The sequence below is a fragment of the Mesoplodon bidens genome (assembly GCF_964165515.1).
Source record: "Mesoplodon bidens genome assembly, chromosome: 12".
In the NCBI taxonomy this organism is placed as follows: domain Eukaryota; kingdom Metazoa; phylum Chordata; class Mammalia; order Artiodactyla; family Ziphiidae; genus Mesoplodon; species Mesoplodon bidens.
The window spans coordinates 8263511-8284682 of NC_138168.1; the positions used below are offsets into that span (position 1 = coordinate 8263511).

The 21172-nt window shown below is 38.1% G+C and overlaps 1 protein-coding gene across 1 annotated transcript in view; it reads right to left on the bottom strand.

Annotated features, from left to right (window-relative positions):
• Positions 1 to 7110: 7110 nt before the first annotated feature.
• MEI4 (meiotic double-stranded break formation protein 4) overlaps positions 7111 to 21172 on the bottom strand; it is a gene marked incomplete at its 3' end in the record, with an annotated part of 186536 nt that continues 172474 nt past the window's right edge. The window contains exon 4 of the mRNA XM_081251102.1: positions 7111 to 7380. Coding sequence (XP_081107228.1) covers positions 7111 to 7380 — 270 coding nt within the window. The remainder of the gene's footprint in view (positions 7381 to 21172) is intronic.

The following is a 21172-nucleotide window of genomic DNA, read 5'->3' on the forward strand; positions in this document are numbered from 1 at the left end:
GACTGCTGTGAGATGATATCTCATTGTAGTTTTGATTTGCATTTCTCTAATGATTAATGATGTTGAGCATTCTTTCATGTGTTTGTTGGCAGTCTGTATATCTTCTTTGGAGAAATGTCTATTTAAGTCTTCTGCCCATTTTTGGATTGGGTTGTTTGTTTTTTTGTTATTGAGCTGCATGAGCTGCTTATAAATTTTGCAGATTAATCCTTTGTCAGTTGCTTCATTTGCAAATACTTTCTCCCATTCTGAGTGTTGTCTTTTTATCTTGTTTATGGTTTCCTTTGCTGTGCAAAAGCTTTGAAGTTTCATTAGGTCCCATTTGTTTGTTTTTATTTCCATTTCTCTAGGAGGTGGGTCCAAAAGGATCTTGCTGTGATTTATGTCATAGAGTGTTCTGCCTATGTTTTCCTCTAAGAGTTTGATAGTTTTTGGCCTTACATTTAGGTCTTTAATCCATTTTGAGCTTATTTTTGTGTATGGTGTTAGGGAGTGGTCTAATCTCATACTTTTACATGTCCCTGTCCAGTTTTCCCAGCACCACTTATTGAAGAGGCTGTCCTTTCTCCACTGTACATTCCTGCCTCCTTTATCAAAGATAAGGTGACCATATGTGCGTGGGTTTATCTGTGGGCTTTCTATCCTGTTCCATTGATCTATCTTTCTGTTTTTGTGCCAGGACCATACTGTCTTGATTACTGTAGCTTAGTAGTATAGTCTGAAATCAGGGAGCCTGATTATTCCACCTCCGTTTTTCGTTCTCAAGATTGCTTTGGCTATTCGGGGTCTTTTGTGTTTTCATGCAAATTGTGAAATTTTTTGTTCTAGTTCTGTGAAAAATGCCAGTGGTATTTTGAAAGGGATTGCATTGAATCTGTAGATTGCTTTGGGTAGTAGAGTCATTTTCACAATGTTGATTCTTCCAATCCAGGAACATGGTATATCTCTCCATCTATTTGTATCATCTTTAATTTCTTTCATCAGTGTCTTATAATTTTCTGCATACAGGTCTTTTGTCTCCTTAGGTAGGTTTATTCCTAGATATTTTATTCTTTTTGTTGCAATGGTAAATGGGAGTGTTTCCTTGATTTCACTTTCAGATTTTTCATCATTAGTGTACAGGAATGCCAGAGATCTCTGTGCATTAATTTTGTATCCTGCTACTTTACCAAATTCATTGATTAGCTCTAGTAGTTTTCTGGTAGCATCTTTAGGATTCTCTATGTATAGTATCATGTCATCTGCAAACAGTGACAGCTTTACTTCTTCTTTTCTGATTTGGATTCCTTTTATTTCCTTTTCTTCTCTGATTGCTGTGGCTAAAACTTCCAAAACTATGTTGAATAAGAGTGGTGAGAATGGGCAGCCTTCTCTTGTTCCTTATCTTAGTGGAAATGCTTTCCGTTTTTCACCATTGATGATGATGTTGGCTGTGGGTTTGTCATATATGGCCTTTATTATGTTGAGGAAAGTTCCCTCTATGCCTACCCTCTGCAGGGTTTTTATCATAAATGGGTGTTGAATTTTGTCGAAAGCTTTCTCTGCATCTATTGAGATGATCATATGGTTTTTCTCCTTCAACTTGTTAATATGGTGTATCACATTGATTGATTTGCGTATATTGAAGAATCCTTGCATTCCTGGAATAAACCCCACTTGATCATGGTGTATGATCTTTTTAATGTGCTGTTGGATTCTGTTTGCTAGTATTTTGTTGAGGATTTTTGCATCTATGTTCATCAGTGATATTGGCCTGTAGTTTTCTTTCTGTGTGACATCCTTGTCTGGTTTTGGTATCAAGGTGATGGTGGCCTCGTAGAACGAGTTTGGGAGTGTTCCTCCCTCTGCTATATTTTGGAAGAGTTTGAGAAGGATAGGTGTTAGCTCTTCGCTAAATGTTGGATAGAATTCGCCTGTGAAGCCATCTGGTCCTGGGCTTTTGTTTGTTGGAAGATTTTTAATCACAGTTTCAATTTCAGTGCTTGTGATCGGTCTGTTCATATTTTCTATTCCTGATTCAGTCTTGGCAGGTTGTGCATTTCTAAGAATTTGTCCATTTCTTCCAGGTTGTCCATTTTATTGGCATAGACTTTCTTGTAGTAATCTCTCATGATCTTTTGTATTTCTGCAGTGTCAGTTGCTACTTCTCCTTTTTCATTTCTAATTCTATTGATTTGAGTCTTCTCCTTTTTTTCCTTGATGAGTCTGGCTAATGGTTTATCAATTTTGTTTATCTTCTCAAAGAGCCAGCTTTTAGTTTTATTGATGTTTGCTATCATTTCCTTCATTTCTTTTTCATTTATTTCTGATCTGATTTTTATGATTTCTTTCCTTCCGCTAACTTTGGGGTTTTTTTGTTCTTCTTTCTCTAATTGCTTTAGGTGCAAGGTCAGGTTGTTTATTCGAGATGTTTCCTGTTTCTTAAGGTGGGTTTGTATTGCTATAAACTTCCCTCTTAGAACTGCTGTTGCTGCATCGCACAGGTTTTGGGTCCTCGTGTCTCCATTGTCATTTGTTTCTAGGTATTTTTTTATTTCCTCTGTGATTTCTTCAGTGATCACTTTGTTATTAAGTAATGTATTGTTTAGCCTCCATGTGTTTGTATTTTTTGCAGGTCTTTTCCTATAATTGTTATCTAGTCTCATAGCATTGTGGTCGGAAAAGATACTTGATACAATTTCAATTTTCTTAAATTTACCAAGGCTTGATTTGTGACCCAAGATATGATCTATCCTGGAGAATGTTCCATGAGCACTTGAGAAAAATGTGTATTCTGTTGTTTTTAGATGGAATGTCCTATAAATATCAATTAAGTCCATCTTGTTTAATGTATCACTTAAAGCTTGTGTTTCCTCATTTATTTTCATTTTGGATGATCTGTCCATTGGTGAAAGTGGGATGTTAAAAGTCCCCTACTATGAATGTGTTACTGTCGATTTCTCCTTTTATGGCTGTTAGTATTTGCCTTATGTATTGAGGTGCTGCTATGTTGGATGCATAAATATTTACAATTGTTATATCTTCTCCTTGGATCCATCCCTTGATCATTATGTAATATCCTTTTTTGTTTTTTCTAATAGTCTTTATTTTAAAGTCTATTTTGTCTGATATGGGAATTGCTACTCCAGCTTTCTTTTGCTTTTCATTTGTATGGAATATCTTTTTCCATTCCCTTACTTTCAGTCTGTATGTGTCTGTAGGTCTGAAGTGCGTCTCTTATAGACAGCATATATATGGGTCTTGTTTTTGTATCCATTCAGCCAATCTGTGTCTTTTGGTGGGAGCATTTAGTCTATTTTCATTTAAGCTAATTATTGACATGTATGTTCCTAGTCTCATTTTCTTAATTGTTTTGGGTTCATTATTGTAGGTCTTTTCCTTGTCTTGTGTTTCTTGCCTAGAGAAGTTCCTTTAGCATTTGTTGTAAAGCTGGTTTGGTGGTGCTGAAATCTCTCAGCTTTTGCTTGTCTGTAGAGGTTTTAATTTCTGCATCAAATCTGAATGAGGTCTTTGCTTGGTAGAGTAATCTTGCTTGCAGTTTTTTCTCCTTCATCACTTTAAAATGTCCTCCCACTCCCTTCCAGGTTGCAGAATTTCTGCTGAAAGATCAGCTGTTAACCTTATGGGTATTCCCTTGTGTGTTATTTGTTGTTATTCCCTTGCTGCTTTTAATATGTTTTCTTTGTATGTAATTTTTGACAGTTTCATTAATATGTGTCTTGGCGTATTCCTCCTTGGATTTATTCTGTATGGGGTTCTCTGTGCCTCCTGGACTTAACTATTTCCTTTCCCGTATTAGGGAAGTTTTCAACTATAATCTCTTCAAATATTTTCTTAGTCCCTTTCTTTTTCTCTTCTTCTTCTGGAACCCCTATAATTCGAATGTTGGTGTGTTTAATGTTGTCCCAGAGGTCTCTGAGACTGTCCTCAATGCTTTTCATTCTTTTTTCTTTACTGTGCTCTGCAGTAGTTATTTCCACTATTTTATCTTCTCTGCCTCAGTTATTCTGCTATTGATCCCATCTAGAGTGTTTTTAATTTCATTTATTGTGTTGTTCATCATTGCTTGTTTCATCTGCAGTTCTTCTAGACCCTTGTTAAATGTTTCTTGCATTTTCTCTGTTCTATTTCCAAGATTTTGTATCATCTTTACTATCATTATTCTGAATTCTTTTTCAGGTAGACGCCTATTTGCTCTTCATTTGTTAGGTCTGGTGGGTTTTTATCTTGCTCCTTCACCTGCTGTTTTTCTGTCTTCTCATTTTGCTTATCTTACTGTTTGGGGTCTCCTTTTTGCAGGCTGCAGGTTCATAGTTCCCATTGTTTTTGGTGTCTGTCCCCAGTGGCTAAGGTTGGTTCAGTGAGTTGTGTAGGCTTCCTGGTGGAGGGGACTAGTGCCTGTGTTCTGGTGGATGAGGCTGGATCTTGTCTGTCTGGTGGGCAGGTCCACGTCTGGTGGTGTGTTTTGGGGTGTCTGTGGACTTATGATTTTAGGCAGCCTCTCTGCTAATGGTTGGGGTTGTGTTCCTGTCTTGCTACTTGTTTGGCATAGGGTGTCCAGCACTGTAGCTTGCTGGTCGTTGAGTGAAGCTGGGTGCTGGTGTTGAGATGGAGATCTCTGGGAGATTTTTGCCATTTGATATTGCATGGAGCTGGGAGGTCTCTTGTGGACCCATGTCCTGAATTTGGCTCTCCCACCTCAGAGGCACAGCACTGACTCCTGGCTGCAGCACCAAGAACCTTTCATCCACACGGCTCAGAATAAAAAGGAGAAAAAGTAGAAAGAAAGAATTAATAGAAGTAGAAAGAAAGGAAGGAAGGAAGAAAGAAAGGATGGAGGGAGGGAGGAAGGAAGGAGGGAAGGTAGGAAAAAAGAAAGAAAGAAGGTAAAGTAAAATAGAAGTATGTTAAAATATAATAAAGTTATTAAAATAAAAAATAATTATTAAGAAGAAAAATTTTAAACAAAACAAAAAAACGGATGGATAGAGCCCTGGGACAAATGGTGGAAGCAAAGCTATACAGACAAAATCTCACACAGAAGCATACACATACACACTCACAGAGGAAAAGGGAAAAAATCATAAATCTTGCTCTCAAAGTCCACCTCCTCAATTTGGGATGATTCATTGTCTATTCATGTATTCCACAGATGTAGGGTACATCAAGTTGATTGTGGAGCTTTAATCCGCTGCTTCTGAGGCTGCTGGGAGAGATTCCCCTTTCTCTTCTTTGTTCTCACAACTCCCGGGTCTCAGCTTTGGATTTGGCCCCAGCTCTTCGTGTAGGTCACCGGAGGGCGTCTGTTCTTTGCTCAGACAGGATGGGGTTAAAGGAGCAGCTGCTTCGGGGACTCTGGGTCACTCAGGGCAGGGAGGAGGGAGGGGTACGGAGTGCGGGGCGAGCCTGCGGCTGCAGAGGCCGGCGTGACGTTGCACCAGCCCAAGGCGCGCAGTGCACTCTACCGGGGAAGCCGTCCCTGGATCACAGGACCCCAGCAGTGGCGGGCTGCACAGGCTCCTGGGAGGGGAGGTATGGACAGTGACCTGCGCTTGCACACAGGCCTCTTGGCGGCGGCAGTAGCAGCCCCAGCATCCCACGCCCCTCCTTGTGGTCCGTGCTTTTAGCCGCGGCTCGTGCCCATCTCCGGAGCTCCTTTAAGCAGCACTCTGAATCCCCTCTCCTCGCGCACCAGGAAACAAAGAGGTAAGAAAAAGTCTATTGCCTCTTCGGCAGCTCCCGACTTTTCCCGGACTCCCTCCCGGCCAGCCGTGGCGCACTAGCCCCTGCAGGCTGTGTTCACACTGGCAAACCCAGTCCTCTCCCTGTGCCCGAGCCTCAGCTCCCAGCCCTGCCCGCCCGGCGGGTGAGCAGACAGGCCTCTCGGGCTGGTGAGTGCCGGTCGGCACAGGTCCTCTGTGCGGGAATCTCTCTGCTTTGCCCTCCACACCCCTGTGGCTGTGCTCTCCTCCACGGCCCCGAAGCTTCCCCCCTCTGCCACCCACAGTCTCCGCCCGCGAAGGGGCTTCCTAATGTGTGCAAACCTTTCCTCCTTCACGGCTCCCTCCCCCTGGTGCAGGTCCCGTCCCTATCCTTTTGTCTCTGTTTATTCTATTTTCTTTTGCCCTACCCATGTACGTGGGGGAGTTTCTTGCCTTTTGGGAGGTCTGAGGTCTTCTGCCAGTGTTCAGTAGGTGTTCTGTAGGAGTTGTTCCTCGTGTAGATGTATTTCTGATGTATCTGTGGGGAGGCAGGTGATCTCCACATCTTACTCTTCCACCACCTTCCCCGGAAGTCACCCATCTTCTAGTTATGATTTTAATAATTGAATGAAAGTCAATGAAATTGTGTGACTTGAAAATTAAACCAATACGTTCATAAGTATAATTATACTTTTAATAAATATAAAGTATATTTCTAGACAGATGTTAGACTTAATTTCACATAACAACTACATTTTTAACAACAGGAATATTTTATATAATCAACAGAATCAAAACAAACAATTTGAAAAACAAACAGAACATTTTTAACTAATTAGTACTTTCAAAAGGACTTGAAAAATATGTTGATTATGTGAAATTACAGGCCGTTAGTTTTACCAATGTTAAAAACTTTTCTCCTACATGAGTCCCCTCTAAGACAACAGAAAATTATATAAGTGAAACTATTTAAGAAAGAAAAGTTAAAAAAATCTTATTTATAACCACTTATTTTAAATGCCCTGTTGATAAAGTGACAAAACATAAGATCTCTTCTGTTACCTTTTAGCATCTATTACACGAAAATCTTTTAAAATGTAATTTTTTAATAAAAGGCAATTAATGGTCCATTTTAGAGAATAACAGAACTAGACTGTATTGAGTAACATATTGTAAGATACCATTCCGTAAGAATAAGGAGGGCATTCTCAACTAAAACTGGCTGATTTTAGTATAGAAATATGACTCATAATCTTCTTTTATACACAATTTAAGACTATTAAATTGATTTAATGATTATATTTAGAGATGCATTTAAAATGCTCATTTAAAAATATTCTTGAAAATCTGTTAAGCACAAGATCTTCATATATTCAACTTTAGTATGCTTCTGATATTTGGTAAATTGCTAAGGAAGTGAGTTATTTTCAACAGTTCCTATCTCTACTGAGTTCAAGAGAGTGCCCAGTCTCCATAAATAAAAAGTAAATAAAGGAAATGCATCAGAGAGTTGCAAAATAGTTTCATCATGCTTCTGAAGAAATTTCTTGATTTCTTGGTCCTCATGCCCTATTCTTGAAGCGTTGCCTTCTTCAGTTTCCTTCTGAAGAAGTTGTTCCAGAATGCAGAACACAGAGAAAATATTTTCATAGCGTGTCACATCGTAACTGGCTTGCACCTACAGATAAACAACAAACTAATGAGAACCTACTGTATAGCACAGGGAACTCTACTCGGTGCTCTGCATGACCTAAATGAGAAGGAAATCCAAAAAAGAGGGGATATATGTATATGTATAGCTGATTCACTTTGCTTTACAGTATCAACTAACACAATGTTGCATAATAATGTAAAGCAACTGTACTCCAATTAAAAGAAAAAAAAAACTCCTTTAAAAAAATACTGGTTGTAGCTCAGATCAGCAAAAGCCAAATAAAGAGATCAAATTTTTCAACAAAAAGTAAAATATTTGGCTTATTTAACACCTTCTATCTTCCCATTCCGCTGATTGGAGTGGGGGGAGAGAGAACAAAAGAGAACATTTCCTCTTCCAATCTTGGTGAATGACTTTTCCTTCTCACGGTTTACAGAGTTCTGAATCCTTTCTCTATGGTGCTGCTATAATTCGTTACTGAGATGAATCTGCGAATACTCGGCAGAGAGTCTAACACACAACAAATCTTGTGTGTTGAATTCAATGTTTCACCAAAGACTTCCAATGCCTGATACTCCTGTCAATGATAACAAAAGGATCTTTGGTGGTAGGATTTTAGGAACGTGTTTCGAAGTATAACTCAGTCCTAAAGTAGTTAGGGTTATGACCTGTAAGCGACTGGATGTGATCTCATCCTGAGACTACACAAACTGGGGAGGAGGAGGATTAGACTGTGTGGAATCAGACAGATGGTCATGAGAAGAAATGTAGATGTTTCTTGTAGAAATTTTTTGGCCTAGATGGCTGAAAGTGAGAAAAAATCAAAGGAAGGCCTAAAAAGTGCACAATGGAAAGCAGAACATGAGGGGATACAGGAAGCATGTAAAGATATAAACTGGCTTTATCATTTGCTTATTAAGAAATATGTTGGAAACATTCCAACAAATTTATCCACTGTAATAACATATATAAAGAAACATTCTATTAGAGCCCAGAGGAATTATCTTCAACAAGGTTGTCTGATAAAAGAATCAAACATATACAGATAACTGATACTGTCTTTTTCTTGATTGAGGTATATAATTGACATCACATTATATTAGTTTCATGTGTACAATGTAACGATTCAATATTTGTATATGCTGCAAAATGATCATCACAGTAAGTCCATTTAAAATCCATCAGCCTACATAGTTACAAATTTTTTTTCTTGTGATATTTTAAGGTTGACTCTCCTAGGCACTTTCAAACATGCAATACAGTATTATTAACTATAGTTATCATGTTGTACATTACATCCCAATGACTTATTCATTTTATAATGAAATCTGCACCTTGTGACTCCCTTAACCCATTTTGCCCCCTACCCTCACCTCAGGCAACCCCCAATCTGTTTTCCATATCCAGGAGCTCAGTTGTTTGCTTTTCGGTTTCACATATAAAAGAGATCACACAGTGATTATTATTTTTTTACAACTTTATTGGAGTATAATTGCTTTACAATGGTGTTAGTTTCTGCTTTATAACAAAGTGAATCAGTTATACATATACATCTGTTCCCATATCTCTTCCCTCTTGCGTCTCCCTCCCTCCCACCCTCCCTATCCCACCCCTCCAGGCGGTCACAAAGCACTGAGCTGACCTCCCTGTGCTATGCGGCTGCTTCCCACTAGCTATCTACCTTATGTTTGGTAGTGTATATATGTCCATGCCTCTCTCTCGCTGTGTCACAGCTTACCCTTCCCCCTCCCCATATCCTCAAGTCCATTCTCAAGTAGGTCTGTGCCTTTATTCCTGTTTTACACTTAGGTTCTTCATGACATATTTTTTTCTTAAATTCCATATATATGTGTTAGCATACGGTATTTGTCTTTCTCTTTCTTACTTCACTCTGTATGACAGACTCTAGGTCTATCCACCTCATTACAAATAGCTGAATTTCGTTTCTTTTTATGGCTGAGTAATATTCCATTGTATATATGTGCCACATCTTCTTTATCCATTCATCTGATGATGGACACTTAGGTTGTTTCCATCTCTGGGCTATTGTAAATAGAACTGCAATGAACATTTTGCTACATGACTCTTTTTGAATTATAGTTTTCTCAGGGTATATGCCCTGTAGTGGGATTGCTGGGTCATATGGTAGTTCTATTTGTAGTTTTTAAAGGAACCTCCATACTGTTCTCCATAGTGGGTGTACCAATTCACACTCCCACCAGCAGTGGAAAAGTGTTCCGTTTTCTCCACACCCTCTCCAGCATTTATTGTTTCTAGATTTTTTGATGATGGCCGTTCTGACTGGTGTGAGATGATATCTCATTGTAGTTTTCATTGCATTTCTCTAATGATTAATGATGTTGAGCATTCTTTCATGTGTTTGTTGGCAGTCTGTATATCTTCTTTGGAGAAGTGTCTATTTAGGTCTTCTGCCCATTTTTGGATTGGGTTGTTTTTTTGTTATTGAGCTGCATGAGCTGCTTATAAATTTTGAGGATTAATCCTTTGTCAGTTGCTTCATTTGCAAATACTTTCTCCCATTCTGAGGGTTGTCTTTTGGTCTTGTTTATGGTTTCCTTTGCTGTGCAAAAGCTTTGAAGTTTCGTTAGGTCCCATTTGTTTATTTTTGTTTTTATTTCCATTTCTCTAGGAGGTGGGTCCAAAAGGATCTTGCTGTGATTTATGTCATAGTGTTCTGCCTATGTTTTCCTCTAAGAGTTTGATAATTTTTGGCCTTACATTTAGGTCTTTAATCCATTTTGAGCTTATTTTTGTGTATGGTGTTAGGGAGTGGTCTAATCTCATACTTTTACATGTCCCTGTCCAGTTTTCCCAGCACCACTTATTGAAGAGGCTGTCCTTTCTCCACTGTACTTTCCTGCCTCCTTTATCAAAGATAAGGTGACCATATGTGTGTGGGTTTATCTCTGGGCTTTCTATCCTGTTCCATTGATCTATCTTTCTGTTTTTGTGCCAGTACCATACTGTCTTGATTACTGTAGCTTTGTAGTATAGTCTGAAGTCAGGGAGCCCGATTCCTTACTATTTGACTTAGCATAAGGCCTCAAGGTCCCTCCATGTGTTGCAAATGGAATGACTTCATTCTTTTTTTACAGCTGAATAATAGTCCATTTTACATACATATATACGTATATGTGTGTGTGTGTATATATATGTATATGTGCATGTGTATATATACCCCACCTTTTCTTTATTCATCCATCGATGACATTTAGGTTGTTTCCATGTCTTGGCTATTTGGCTGTTGTAAATAATGCTGCAATGAACACAGGGGCGCAGTGCATATACCTTTTCTAATTAGTGTTTCAAATTAGTTAAGACTAATACTCAGAAGTGGAATTGTTGGATCATACAGTAGTTCTATTTTTAATTTTTTGAGGGAGCTCCATACTGTTTTCCATAGTGGCTGCACCAGTTTTCATTCCCACCAACAGGTGCACAAGGGTTCCCTTTTTCTCTACATCTTCACCATCATTTGTTATTTCTTGTCTTTTTGATAATAACCATCCTAACAGGTGTAATATGATATCTCATTGTGGTTTTAATTTGCATTTCCTTGATGACTAGTGATGTTGGGAATCTTTTCATGTACCTATTGGCCATGTGTACATCTTCTTTGGAAAAACATCTATCCAGCTCCTCTGCCCATTTTTTAATTGGATGGTTGTTTGCTATTGAGATATATGAGATCTTTATATATTTTGGATATTAACCTCTTAACAAGTATATGATTTGCAAACATTTTCTCACATTCAGTAGGTTGCCTTTTCATTTTGTTGACTTTCTTTGCTTTGCTGAAGCTTTTTAAAAGTTTGAAGTAGCCCCAGGTTGATTTTTGCTTTTGGTGTCAATCCAAAAAATAATTGCCAAGACCAGTGTCAAGGCACTCACTGCCTATGTTTCTTCCAGGAGTTTTATGGGTGTAAAGCAGGCAGAGTATGTCTTGGTCCCTTTCCATTTGCTTGGAGAATCTCACTTTGGGCATATTTAGCTCTGCTTCCAGGTGGGCTGGGGTTCCCTGTAGTATCGCATTTCTCTACACTGTTTGGGACTTTGATTTTACCAGAATTTATCTGTCTTGAGTTCCACCTTTATCCCAAATGCCTATTCTCATAATATTAATTGGATAAACTCTTTTTGCTCCAAGATATTTACATCTCATAGAACATTAACTTGAAACTAACTCCTCCATTTAGAGACAGTATACATTTAACTTACACCCCTTAGCAGCCCTCCTGCTCAACGTGACTCAGATGGCATGTCTGTGGGGGAGGTCTTTCCTGTAGTTCCCAAATTTTATCACACTGGCAGCTGCCTGCTCTGCCTAATCATATGTTCAGACACTTTCTGAAATAGTGCATAAGCTGAATAAAAACTAAAATAAATGGAATTAAGATGACAGCTGATACCCTTCTACTATATTTTGGTGTAATTTTTACATTCTCACTGTCAAATTAGACTGAACCACACCAGTGCTGGAAAATCCGCAACACAGATGAAACATACTCACCTGGAAAATGCCCACGTGTTTTTGCCTGAACACCTACCAGGAAGACTGAATGAAGCCCGATATACAAGCATGATGGCTCTATACATCCAACAGAAGGCTATCAATTTGTCTCTCTATCTGGGTCTTTCTGAACTGAAGGACCCCTGAGAGGCAGCTTCGATAGTCCCATGACTACTTCTTATACCTAATCCTATTTTATACAGTAGGGGACCTTCAGAAGAGGAAATACTTTCCTGGTAGGAAAATCACCATGTATTTTTGTAGGTCACTTTTAGAATTAAATATTTCTTTGATTATTTTTCTTTTTCTGAGTTGGGCTTGAGAAAGTCAAAGTATCCAAATATTTATTTAAATAGTAAAAAAAATATTTCTTTACAAGGCCATGCAGAAGTGCAGTCTGACTCTTTCAGAAATAAGCATGCTGCTACAGAAAGGGTAAAAACACAACACGACATTTTTCTTATTGCTCCAAATGTAAGAGATGAAGGAGAAAACTGGATCGTTAAAAGGCAGAAAACCAAGTCAAAGAGTACAGGTGCATGGCCTAAATGTTAAATTAAATGTTCACGGAATATAATATGCCACTGGCTCAGTATCCCACATGCCAGATTTTATTAGACAGAAGCAATAAGTAAGATACAATTAAAACAAGCAGTTTCTAAAACAATGAATTCAACACAGTACTTTAAAGGAAAAGGTCAGTTGTCTACCTGATAATTAAGTGAAAAACTTACCCCTAAGTTTTAATAACTTAGCATTTTTTATCTACTAGAGGGCAGTAGATTTCAGTCAAGGAGCTGAGGAGGATGAAAGTTAACTCTCTAGCAGCTGTTTACTAAGCAGATTGCAGCTTCTGAAGCACACGAAAGGTACTGAAAGAGCCCAGTGCAATACTGCACGTGACCATGCTAGCAACAGTGCCTGAGAACAGAGTAGCAGAGCCACATGCATCTTATATATCATCTGTATAAAATATAAATCACACACACACACACACACACACACACACAATCAAGGAACTTATGGCTGCAACAGAACCCTGGCAACCTGGGTGCCAGACCCATACCGAGGGAGTATAAGGCAAAAGGCTGATCAGAGCAGAGTGTAGTTAGCTAATTAGGGACGATTTCCTAGAGATGATTTGTGAGCCAAGGCCCAAAGGGAGCGAGGGGTATAGACTGGTGAATCACCTTTTGATCAAAGTGTCAGGTCAAAAAGAATAAAAAGGATTCAATGGATATTAATCCATTTTGCTTTAACAGATAATGGTATAGTTATCTCCCTAAAATGTTGCATCCTAGAGACTGGTTCCAAGGGGCTTATGTCTAATTTGTAGGTAACTTAGATGAAAAATTCTAAACTATTAAACTATTACAATGACTAGCATTTAGGATCTTGATATTTTGCCATGTTTCCAGTGGGAAGATTTATACATAAAAATATCAATGAAAGAAAGACATAACAGAATTTAAAAAAAATCTGTCATAATTAGCCTTGTTTAAAGATGATGGTTTTCTCATTAACCAATTTTACCTACTTTTCTCAAATCTGTTTCTTGAGGCTGAATATTAAAAACACAGCACAGGATCACAAATTTTCAAATAAGTATTATCTATTATCATTTATCATCATCATCATCGTTATGTTTTTACCCAAAGTGAAAAAGATATCATCCCTATCCCTATCCATAAGGTACTTTGAACCTAGAGGAAAGCTACTGGTATTATTCAAGTACTGTACTATGGTCAACTGTTGGGGGCATTTCACGTTCACTGTGAACTGTTCCTGTAGAGATGTGTGAGAACCTGATGATGCACCTTCATCTACTTTCCTCTACCAAGAAAATCCTTCACGAATAGCAGTCATCTAGCAGACAGCTCCTTTTTGCATAGAAGGGTGGTAACAAGGAACCTAAGTGTGAGACGATCGTCTTTCTGATATTAGAAGGCCCTGAAGTAGGCATAGGTGTGGGCTAAAGATGGCATCTTATAGGAAATAGAAAAAGGTCCAGTTATTTGACTAGTGTGAGATGAATCAACTTGTTCATCTATTCTAGTGGTAGTTTGGTAAAAATGACCTTCTAAGCAGTACGCCCTTTTGGTGACTAACTCAATAACATCACAGATTAAACCCCAAGTGCTTAAAATTTTATATTTGCACATTTCTCTGGGGAAATCTCCTGTGGTTTGACTCCAATTCATCCCTTTCTTGGTCATCAGAATAGCAGATTGTTGGACATAATAATAAGATAGATCCCACATCATTTTTAATTCTCAAATCTCTTCGTGTAGAGAACAGAGGGTTCCCGATACAGGGACAAAGCATTTCTTTGTTCTATGAGATCCCCTGAGTCAACTTGAAGTAGCTTTACCCTGCATCCCCACTGCTTTCTTAGGATCTGCACCCTTAATTATGGGGTCATCAACCCCACTCAGAGAAACTTTTTCACGACTTTATACCACAATATTAAACTTAGTCTCAGGCTGGAAATGCCTTTCAAGCATTTTGAGAAGCAAACAGATCATTTATTTGTCTGGACTTCCATCACAGCAGTTCTTGACAAAGCAGTACAAACCGGATGACTTTGTTATTATTATAAGAGTCTATTAAGTGAAAGAACAGGGCTCACAGACTGGAATAAAAGTAGCTGAATTCATTAAGGATGAATTTAGCTGCGAATACTTAGCACTTTATGACGTTATGTTTCTGCCTGCCTCACGCGCCTCCTCTCTTGCTTCAGTCCTGTTACAAGCACTGATTGGATACCTTCGAATGCCAGACCCCACGGTGAAAGCTGAGAACGCAGAGGTGAGCAGGACAGGATCCCTACCTGTAGGAGAGCTCCTCGTATGCATCTAGGGAGACAGAGAAGTAGAAAATAATGGCAATGCAAAGTACGTGCATGCTCTAAGGGCTACGGAGGAATGCTAAAGATAGCTGAGTCACATGTGTGAGAAGACACTGAAGGGCAGGAAACGAGTTAGTCATGAGTGATCACCCTGTAGGCTCAGCTCCTTCTGGATGGGCTGGCAGGATTCTTTTGGAGAGATGACTTGAAAGTTATTGTCAGCACAGGCCAACGCCTGTTTGGCTTCCACCACAGGGCTCTCAGTCTGGTCGTTCAGGATGCACTGAGGCAAGGGAGCAGCAGAGAGCTTAAAGGGGGAGTTGGGGGCCGTCAGCATTCTCTGCAACAGCTCACTCGGCACAGACCCCACCTCTCAGCCTTCTTTAAGGCAGTGGAACCAGACCCATCTGACCGGTGCATGCAGTCAGAGGCCAAGTCAGGTCTATACGTTAAGAAAATCTTAAAGACTGTGCGTTTGGTTCCATGAGGTCTATAGTCACTTTCATGCCTGACACACTTATCTTCCTGAAGGAAGGCACGGAGAACAAGAGAAATGACGAAAGTATAATTTGTCATTGTTATACTTTATAGCAGAGAGAATGCACTGCTTCACTAAGTTAAGCCACCACCGCCATGCAGTTCAGACACCGCGTGAGTAGAAGAAATCAGAGCTGGTGAAATGTCTGATGTATATTAGAACCAGAGATCCAGATGGCTATTATTTACGGCAAACACATGTCCAAATAGCCAGTGGGGATAAAATCAACAAGATACTTTCTTCTTTAGGACTCTAAATAAATACTATCCAAGATAGCATCAAAACCTGCGCAACCAGGCAGGAACCAGATTTGCTGGAGTAGAATCGATGACCACCCAGACTAAAAAAGAATCTCCTAGAGGCTGCTTAGCTAAGCACTGATAAATGTGCCAAAGTAAGCAAGAAATGTAGATATATCTTTAAGAGCACTGGATCCAAAGCCTAAGATTAGTGGCAATAAGGGGGTGGACTCATAGTGACCAGATCTTTTCCAATACTTTTGTTTGGAAACTGAAAGCTAACTTTGGCCTCAGATAAATCTACTAATTATCTCCCAAAGCACAACTGAACGGGATTGTATTTATAGAAATTAAAAGCCAACACATTTGTCCCTTTTTCTTCCTATTTTAAACATGTGTCACCACTGATTCAATGAAATCATTTTATCAGAACTTGCTTTCAAAGGCTAAGTGGAACTGCACAACACCCAGGAAAGTCTGGAAACACAAAAGAGAAAAAACTGAATGTGTTCTCATGAACATTTATTGACATAGAGACTGTGTCTATAGCAAAGTGAGTACTGCATTTCTTGTTCTTTTGTTCTTTTTAAAAAATCAACTGACCACCATTTCTCTTTTTTTTAAAATCAGATTTTTTGAGATATAATTGACATACAGTAAAATTTACCCTTTTTAAGTGTTTGGTATTGTGAATTTGATAAGTTACTTTTAAGAACAAAGAAATGTCATAATAGAAATACTCTTTGAATAAAAGAAAAAGCAATCATGCTATAGCCATGTGATATTGTTTAACAACATTTTAAATGTTTTGCTACCTTCTAGTTGATTTATTAAAAGATATATAAAACATTGTGTTTTTTACTATTATATGAAATACTTCTATAACCATGATTATAATAACTATAATTTGTTACTTGAAGATACTCTAGAGAATTTTTTTAAAAGTAAAGATCCATATGCAATGCAGAAAGTTTAGGACAAGGCACTAGACTTCAAACTATGAGACAGTTATCTGGTTTGACTATTTTCATTACCTTTGTGCTGAGAGGCTGCTGGGGAAATTTATCTGTTACAAAAGTGCTAAGTGGTTCTACAGAAAGCTTTGGTATGTTAGTGCTGGTGAAAGTCACTACCTGATGACAAATGTAAAGGAAGGAATATAGAACCAGAGGACCTTCTGTCTCTCCTTCAAAGAACATCTCCTCAGTAGCTACAGCCAACCGCATGCTGAGATGGAAATTATAGAAAGATGACTAGAAGTATGGCTTCATATCCTTTAGGCATCACGGTTCAAGGTAGAATTACATATGGGAATAAGCATAATACAATGGGATGTATATTGTAAGAGTGTTATTCTATTTGCATTGCTCCTGGATGAGTTACAGTCAAAAACATGAAGAATGCGCTCAGCACATATTCTCAGTGGAGAATGCTAAATGCCTCTGTTTTAAACTAGCAGTGGCTTACAAGGAAAATTAAATACGTTATGGGGAATTAAGTTAACTTAAATGCACTGAAAATAAAACAAGTGGGAGAACAACTCAGTATACGTATATTAATACACAGGTTATAAAAGTCTTTTTTAGATACATGTTGCAAAACGAAAATTGGCCAGTTGGTCAGAAGTGCAGACCTCTGAACCAGTGGCTGGCATCTGAAATGAGGGCAGTCTTGTTGGGGACTATGTCTTTGCCCTGTGAAGTCTGCACTAAGTCCAGGTGACTAGCATCAGAACTGAACTGATCTGGAATACACCAGTCTGCCTTGAAGTTGAGGCAAGTTACACGAAGGTATTCAAAAGTTCTAAGAAGTCACAAGAATGTAAAATAAATTTCCCAAGATTTCTTCCTCATCTTTCACACTTGTTTTTACTGAGGTATAACATATAATGTTATATGAGTTTCAGGTGTACAACATAATAATTCAATATCTGTATATATGTGAAATGGTCGCCACAATAAGTCTAGTTAACATCCATCACCACCAAACAGTTACAAATGTTTTTTTCTTCTGATGAGGACTTTTAAGATTTACTGTCTTCGCAAGAGGGAAGGGATGTGGGAACAGATGTATATGTATGACTGATTCACTTTGTTATAAAGCAGAAACTAATAAATAAATAAAAACAAACAAAAAAATAAAAAATAATTATATGGAGTTTATGTAAAAAAAAAAAAGATTTACTGTCTTAGCAATTTTCCAATATGCAATACAGTATTATTAACCATAGTTACCATGCTGTACATTACATCCTCATGACATGTATTTTATAACTAGCCTGTACCTTTTGACCACCTTAACCAATTTCACCCATCCCCCCCCCAGCCTGTTGTATCTATGAGCTTGTTTTCGGTTTGCTTATTTTGTTACCATCCATCACCATACAGTTGACCCCTTTCACCCATTTTGCCCACTCCTAACCTCCTTCCCCTCTGATAACCACTAATCTGATCTCTGTATCTATGAGTTTGTTTGTTTGTTTTGTTCTTTTAGATTCCACATATGAGTGAAATCATACACATTTCACTTAATATAATACCTTCGAGGTCCATCCACATTGTGGAATATGGCAGGGCTTCATTCTTTTTAATGGCTGAGTAGTATTCCATTGTATTCATATACCACATCTTTATCCATTCATCATCCATCAGTGAACACCTAGGTTGTTTCCATATCTTGGCTCTCATGAATAATGCCACAATGACATTGGCATGCATGTATCTCTTTGAATTAGTGTTTTGTGTCCTTTGGATAAACACCCAGAAGTGGAATAACTGGGTCATTCTTTATTTTTTGAGGAATCTCCATACTGTTTTCCATTGTGGCTGTACCAATTTACAATCCTTCCAAAATGTACAAGCATTCCTTTTGCTCCACAGCCTACCAACATTTGTAATTTCTTGTCTTTTTGATAATAGTCATTCTAACAAATGTGAGGTGATCTCATTGTAGTTTTGATTTGCATTTCCCTAATAATTGGTGATGTTGGACATTTTTTTCATGCACCTGTTGGCCATGTGTATATCTTCTTTGAAAAAAAAGTCTACTCAGATCCTTTGCCCATTTTTAATCAGATTGTTTTGTTGTTGTTGCTGTGTTGTATAAATTCTATATATTTTGGATATTAACCCCTTAACAAATATGATTTGAAAATATTTCTGATTCAGTTAGTGGCCTTTTAATTTTAATCATGGTTTCCTTCACTGTGCAGAAGCTTTGTAGTTTAATGGAACCTCATGTTTATTTTTGCTTTTATTTCCCTTACTTTTGGAGCTAGATTCACAACAACATCGCTAAGACCAATGTAAATGAGTTCTGCCTATGTTTACTTCTAGAAATTTTATGGTTTCTGGTCTTACATTCAAGTCTTTAATCCATTTTAATTTTTGTGTATACTGTAAGATAGTGGTCTAGTCTCATTCTTTCACATGTGGCTGTCCAGTTTTCCCAACACCATTTACTGATGAGATTGTCCTTTCTCCACTGCATGTTCTTTGCTCTTTTGTTGTAAGTTAATCGTCCATACATGTGTGGGTTTATTTCTGGGCTCTCTATTCTGTTCCATTGATCTGTGTGTCTTTTTTGTTGCACCAGTACAATGCTGTTTTTTATTACTGTAGCTTTGTATTACAGTTTGAAAAACACGGAGTATTATATCTCCAGCTTTGTTCTTTTTTCTCAAACTGTTTCGCTTATTCAGGGTCTTTTGTGGTTCCATATGAATTTTAGGATTATTTGCACTAGTTCTGTGAAATATGCCATTGGAATTTTGATAGGGATTGCACTGAATCTGTAGATTGCTTTGGGTAGTATGGGCAACATTTTAACAATATTAATTCTTCTAACCCAAGAACGTGGAATACCTTTCCATCTACTTGTGTCTTCTTCACTTTCTTTCATTAGTATCTTATCATTTTCAGGATACAGTTCTTTCACCTCTTTGGTTAAACTTATTTGTAGGTATTTTGTTCTATTTGATGCCATTATAAATGAGATTTTCTTAATTTCCCATTCTGATAGCTCATTATTAGTATATAGAAACAACATGATTTCTGTACATTGATTTCATATCCTGTGACTTTCCTGAATTCATTTATTAGTTCTAACGGATTTTTTGGTGGAGTCTTCAGGGTTTTCTATACGTAGTATCATGTCACCTACAAATAGTGGCAGTTTTACTTCTTCCTTTCTGATTTGGATGACATTTAATTCTTTTTCTTACATAATTAGTGTAGCTAATAAGACTTCCAAAACCATATTGAACAAAAGTGATGAGAGTGGGCATCCTTGTCTTGTTTCTGATCTTAGAGGAAAAGCTTTCAGCCTTTCACCTTTGAGTATGATGTTAGCTATTGGTTTTTCATATATGGTCTTTATTTCGTTGAGGTACATTCCCTCTATACCCAGTTTGTTGACAGTTGTTATGATAAATGGATGTTGAATTTTATCATATGCTTTTTCTGCATCTAATGAGATGATTTTTACTCTTCATTTTGTTAATTTGATGGATCACGATGATTGCTTTGCAGATGTTGAACCACCCTTGTGTCTCTGGAGTAAACTCCACCTGATCATGTTGTATGAGCCTTTTAATGTATTGCTGGATTCAGTTTGCTAATATTTTGTTGAGAATTTCTGCATCAGTGTTCATCAGGGATATTGGCCTGATATTGCTCTAACTAAGTGACAAGAATACAAATAAAATTTGCAAAGTTTTCACCTCATATTTCATACTCTAGTGACCTCACATGGTACTGTTTAATTAGGTGCCCCTTGCTATTTAAAACCCTTTCACACCATCACTTAGATGTCTATTCCTCCAGCTCAAAATCTTTCAATTAGATGGCACAAACAGTCCAAAAGGTAAGTAAGTATTTATAACTAACAAAGGTAAATATTCCCACAATACTTATGTCTGCTTGTTGTTCTGCTTCTCTGGAGCTTTTCTGTTTTTCATCAATAATAAAATCTATGTCATTCTAAGGCACAGCTGCCCCACCAGAATAGCTTTTCTGGGATAGTGGAAGTGCATCGAACAGTGTCTGTTCTCTTTGCTCTGGGTTTGCTCTAGACACTTTCAGGGTCCAAATATGGATTCTGAGGGATCGAATGTGAGCCTCACCTACTCAGGGAAGAGCAGTCTTTAAAACAGACCCTGAGGCCCTTGTTCTCATGAACTTCCACAGATCATTCCTAGCATGGCATGTCCTCGTTGTACAGACAGAATCCAAGACAACTTCTAAAGCAGCAGCACAAGTCTACACTGAAGATGGCTACAAAGGTCACTGGTAGGAGGGCGTTCTTCTCTCTTCAACCACTAACGGGGCAACTGCAGCATGTAGAGAGGAACTTCTCAACCTTTATATGAGACAAGGATGCTGTTTACTGTGAAATGCTGTGAGGATGCTATGAAATCAAAGATGTAAGTTTGCATGGCCTATGTGTTCTAAATTCAGCCTTGGCACAGTTTCAGAGAATACTCAGAAGCTTGATTTAAAGGGGGAATAAAACACTTATGATTAATTTCGAGTTTGGTTGAATTTAAGCCTTGTGATTTGGTGTTTTAAGTGTCGTTGATGTGCATGGTGTTTTCTCTACATAATACAAGACAATCCCTACATGTACTTTTCATGTCATCATTTTCTAATTCTAAATGTTTG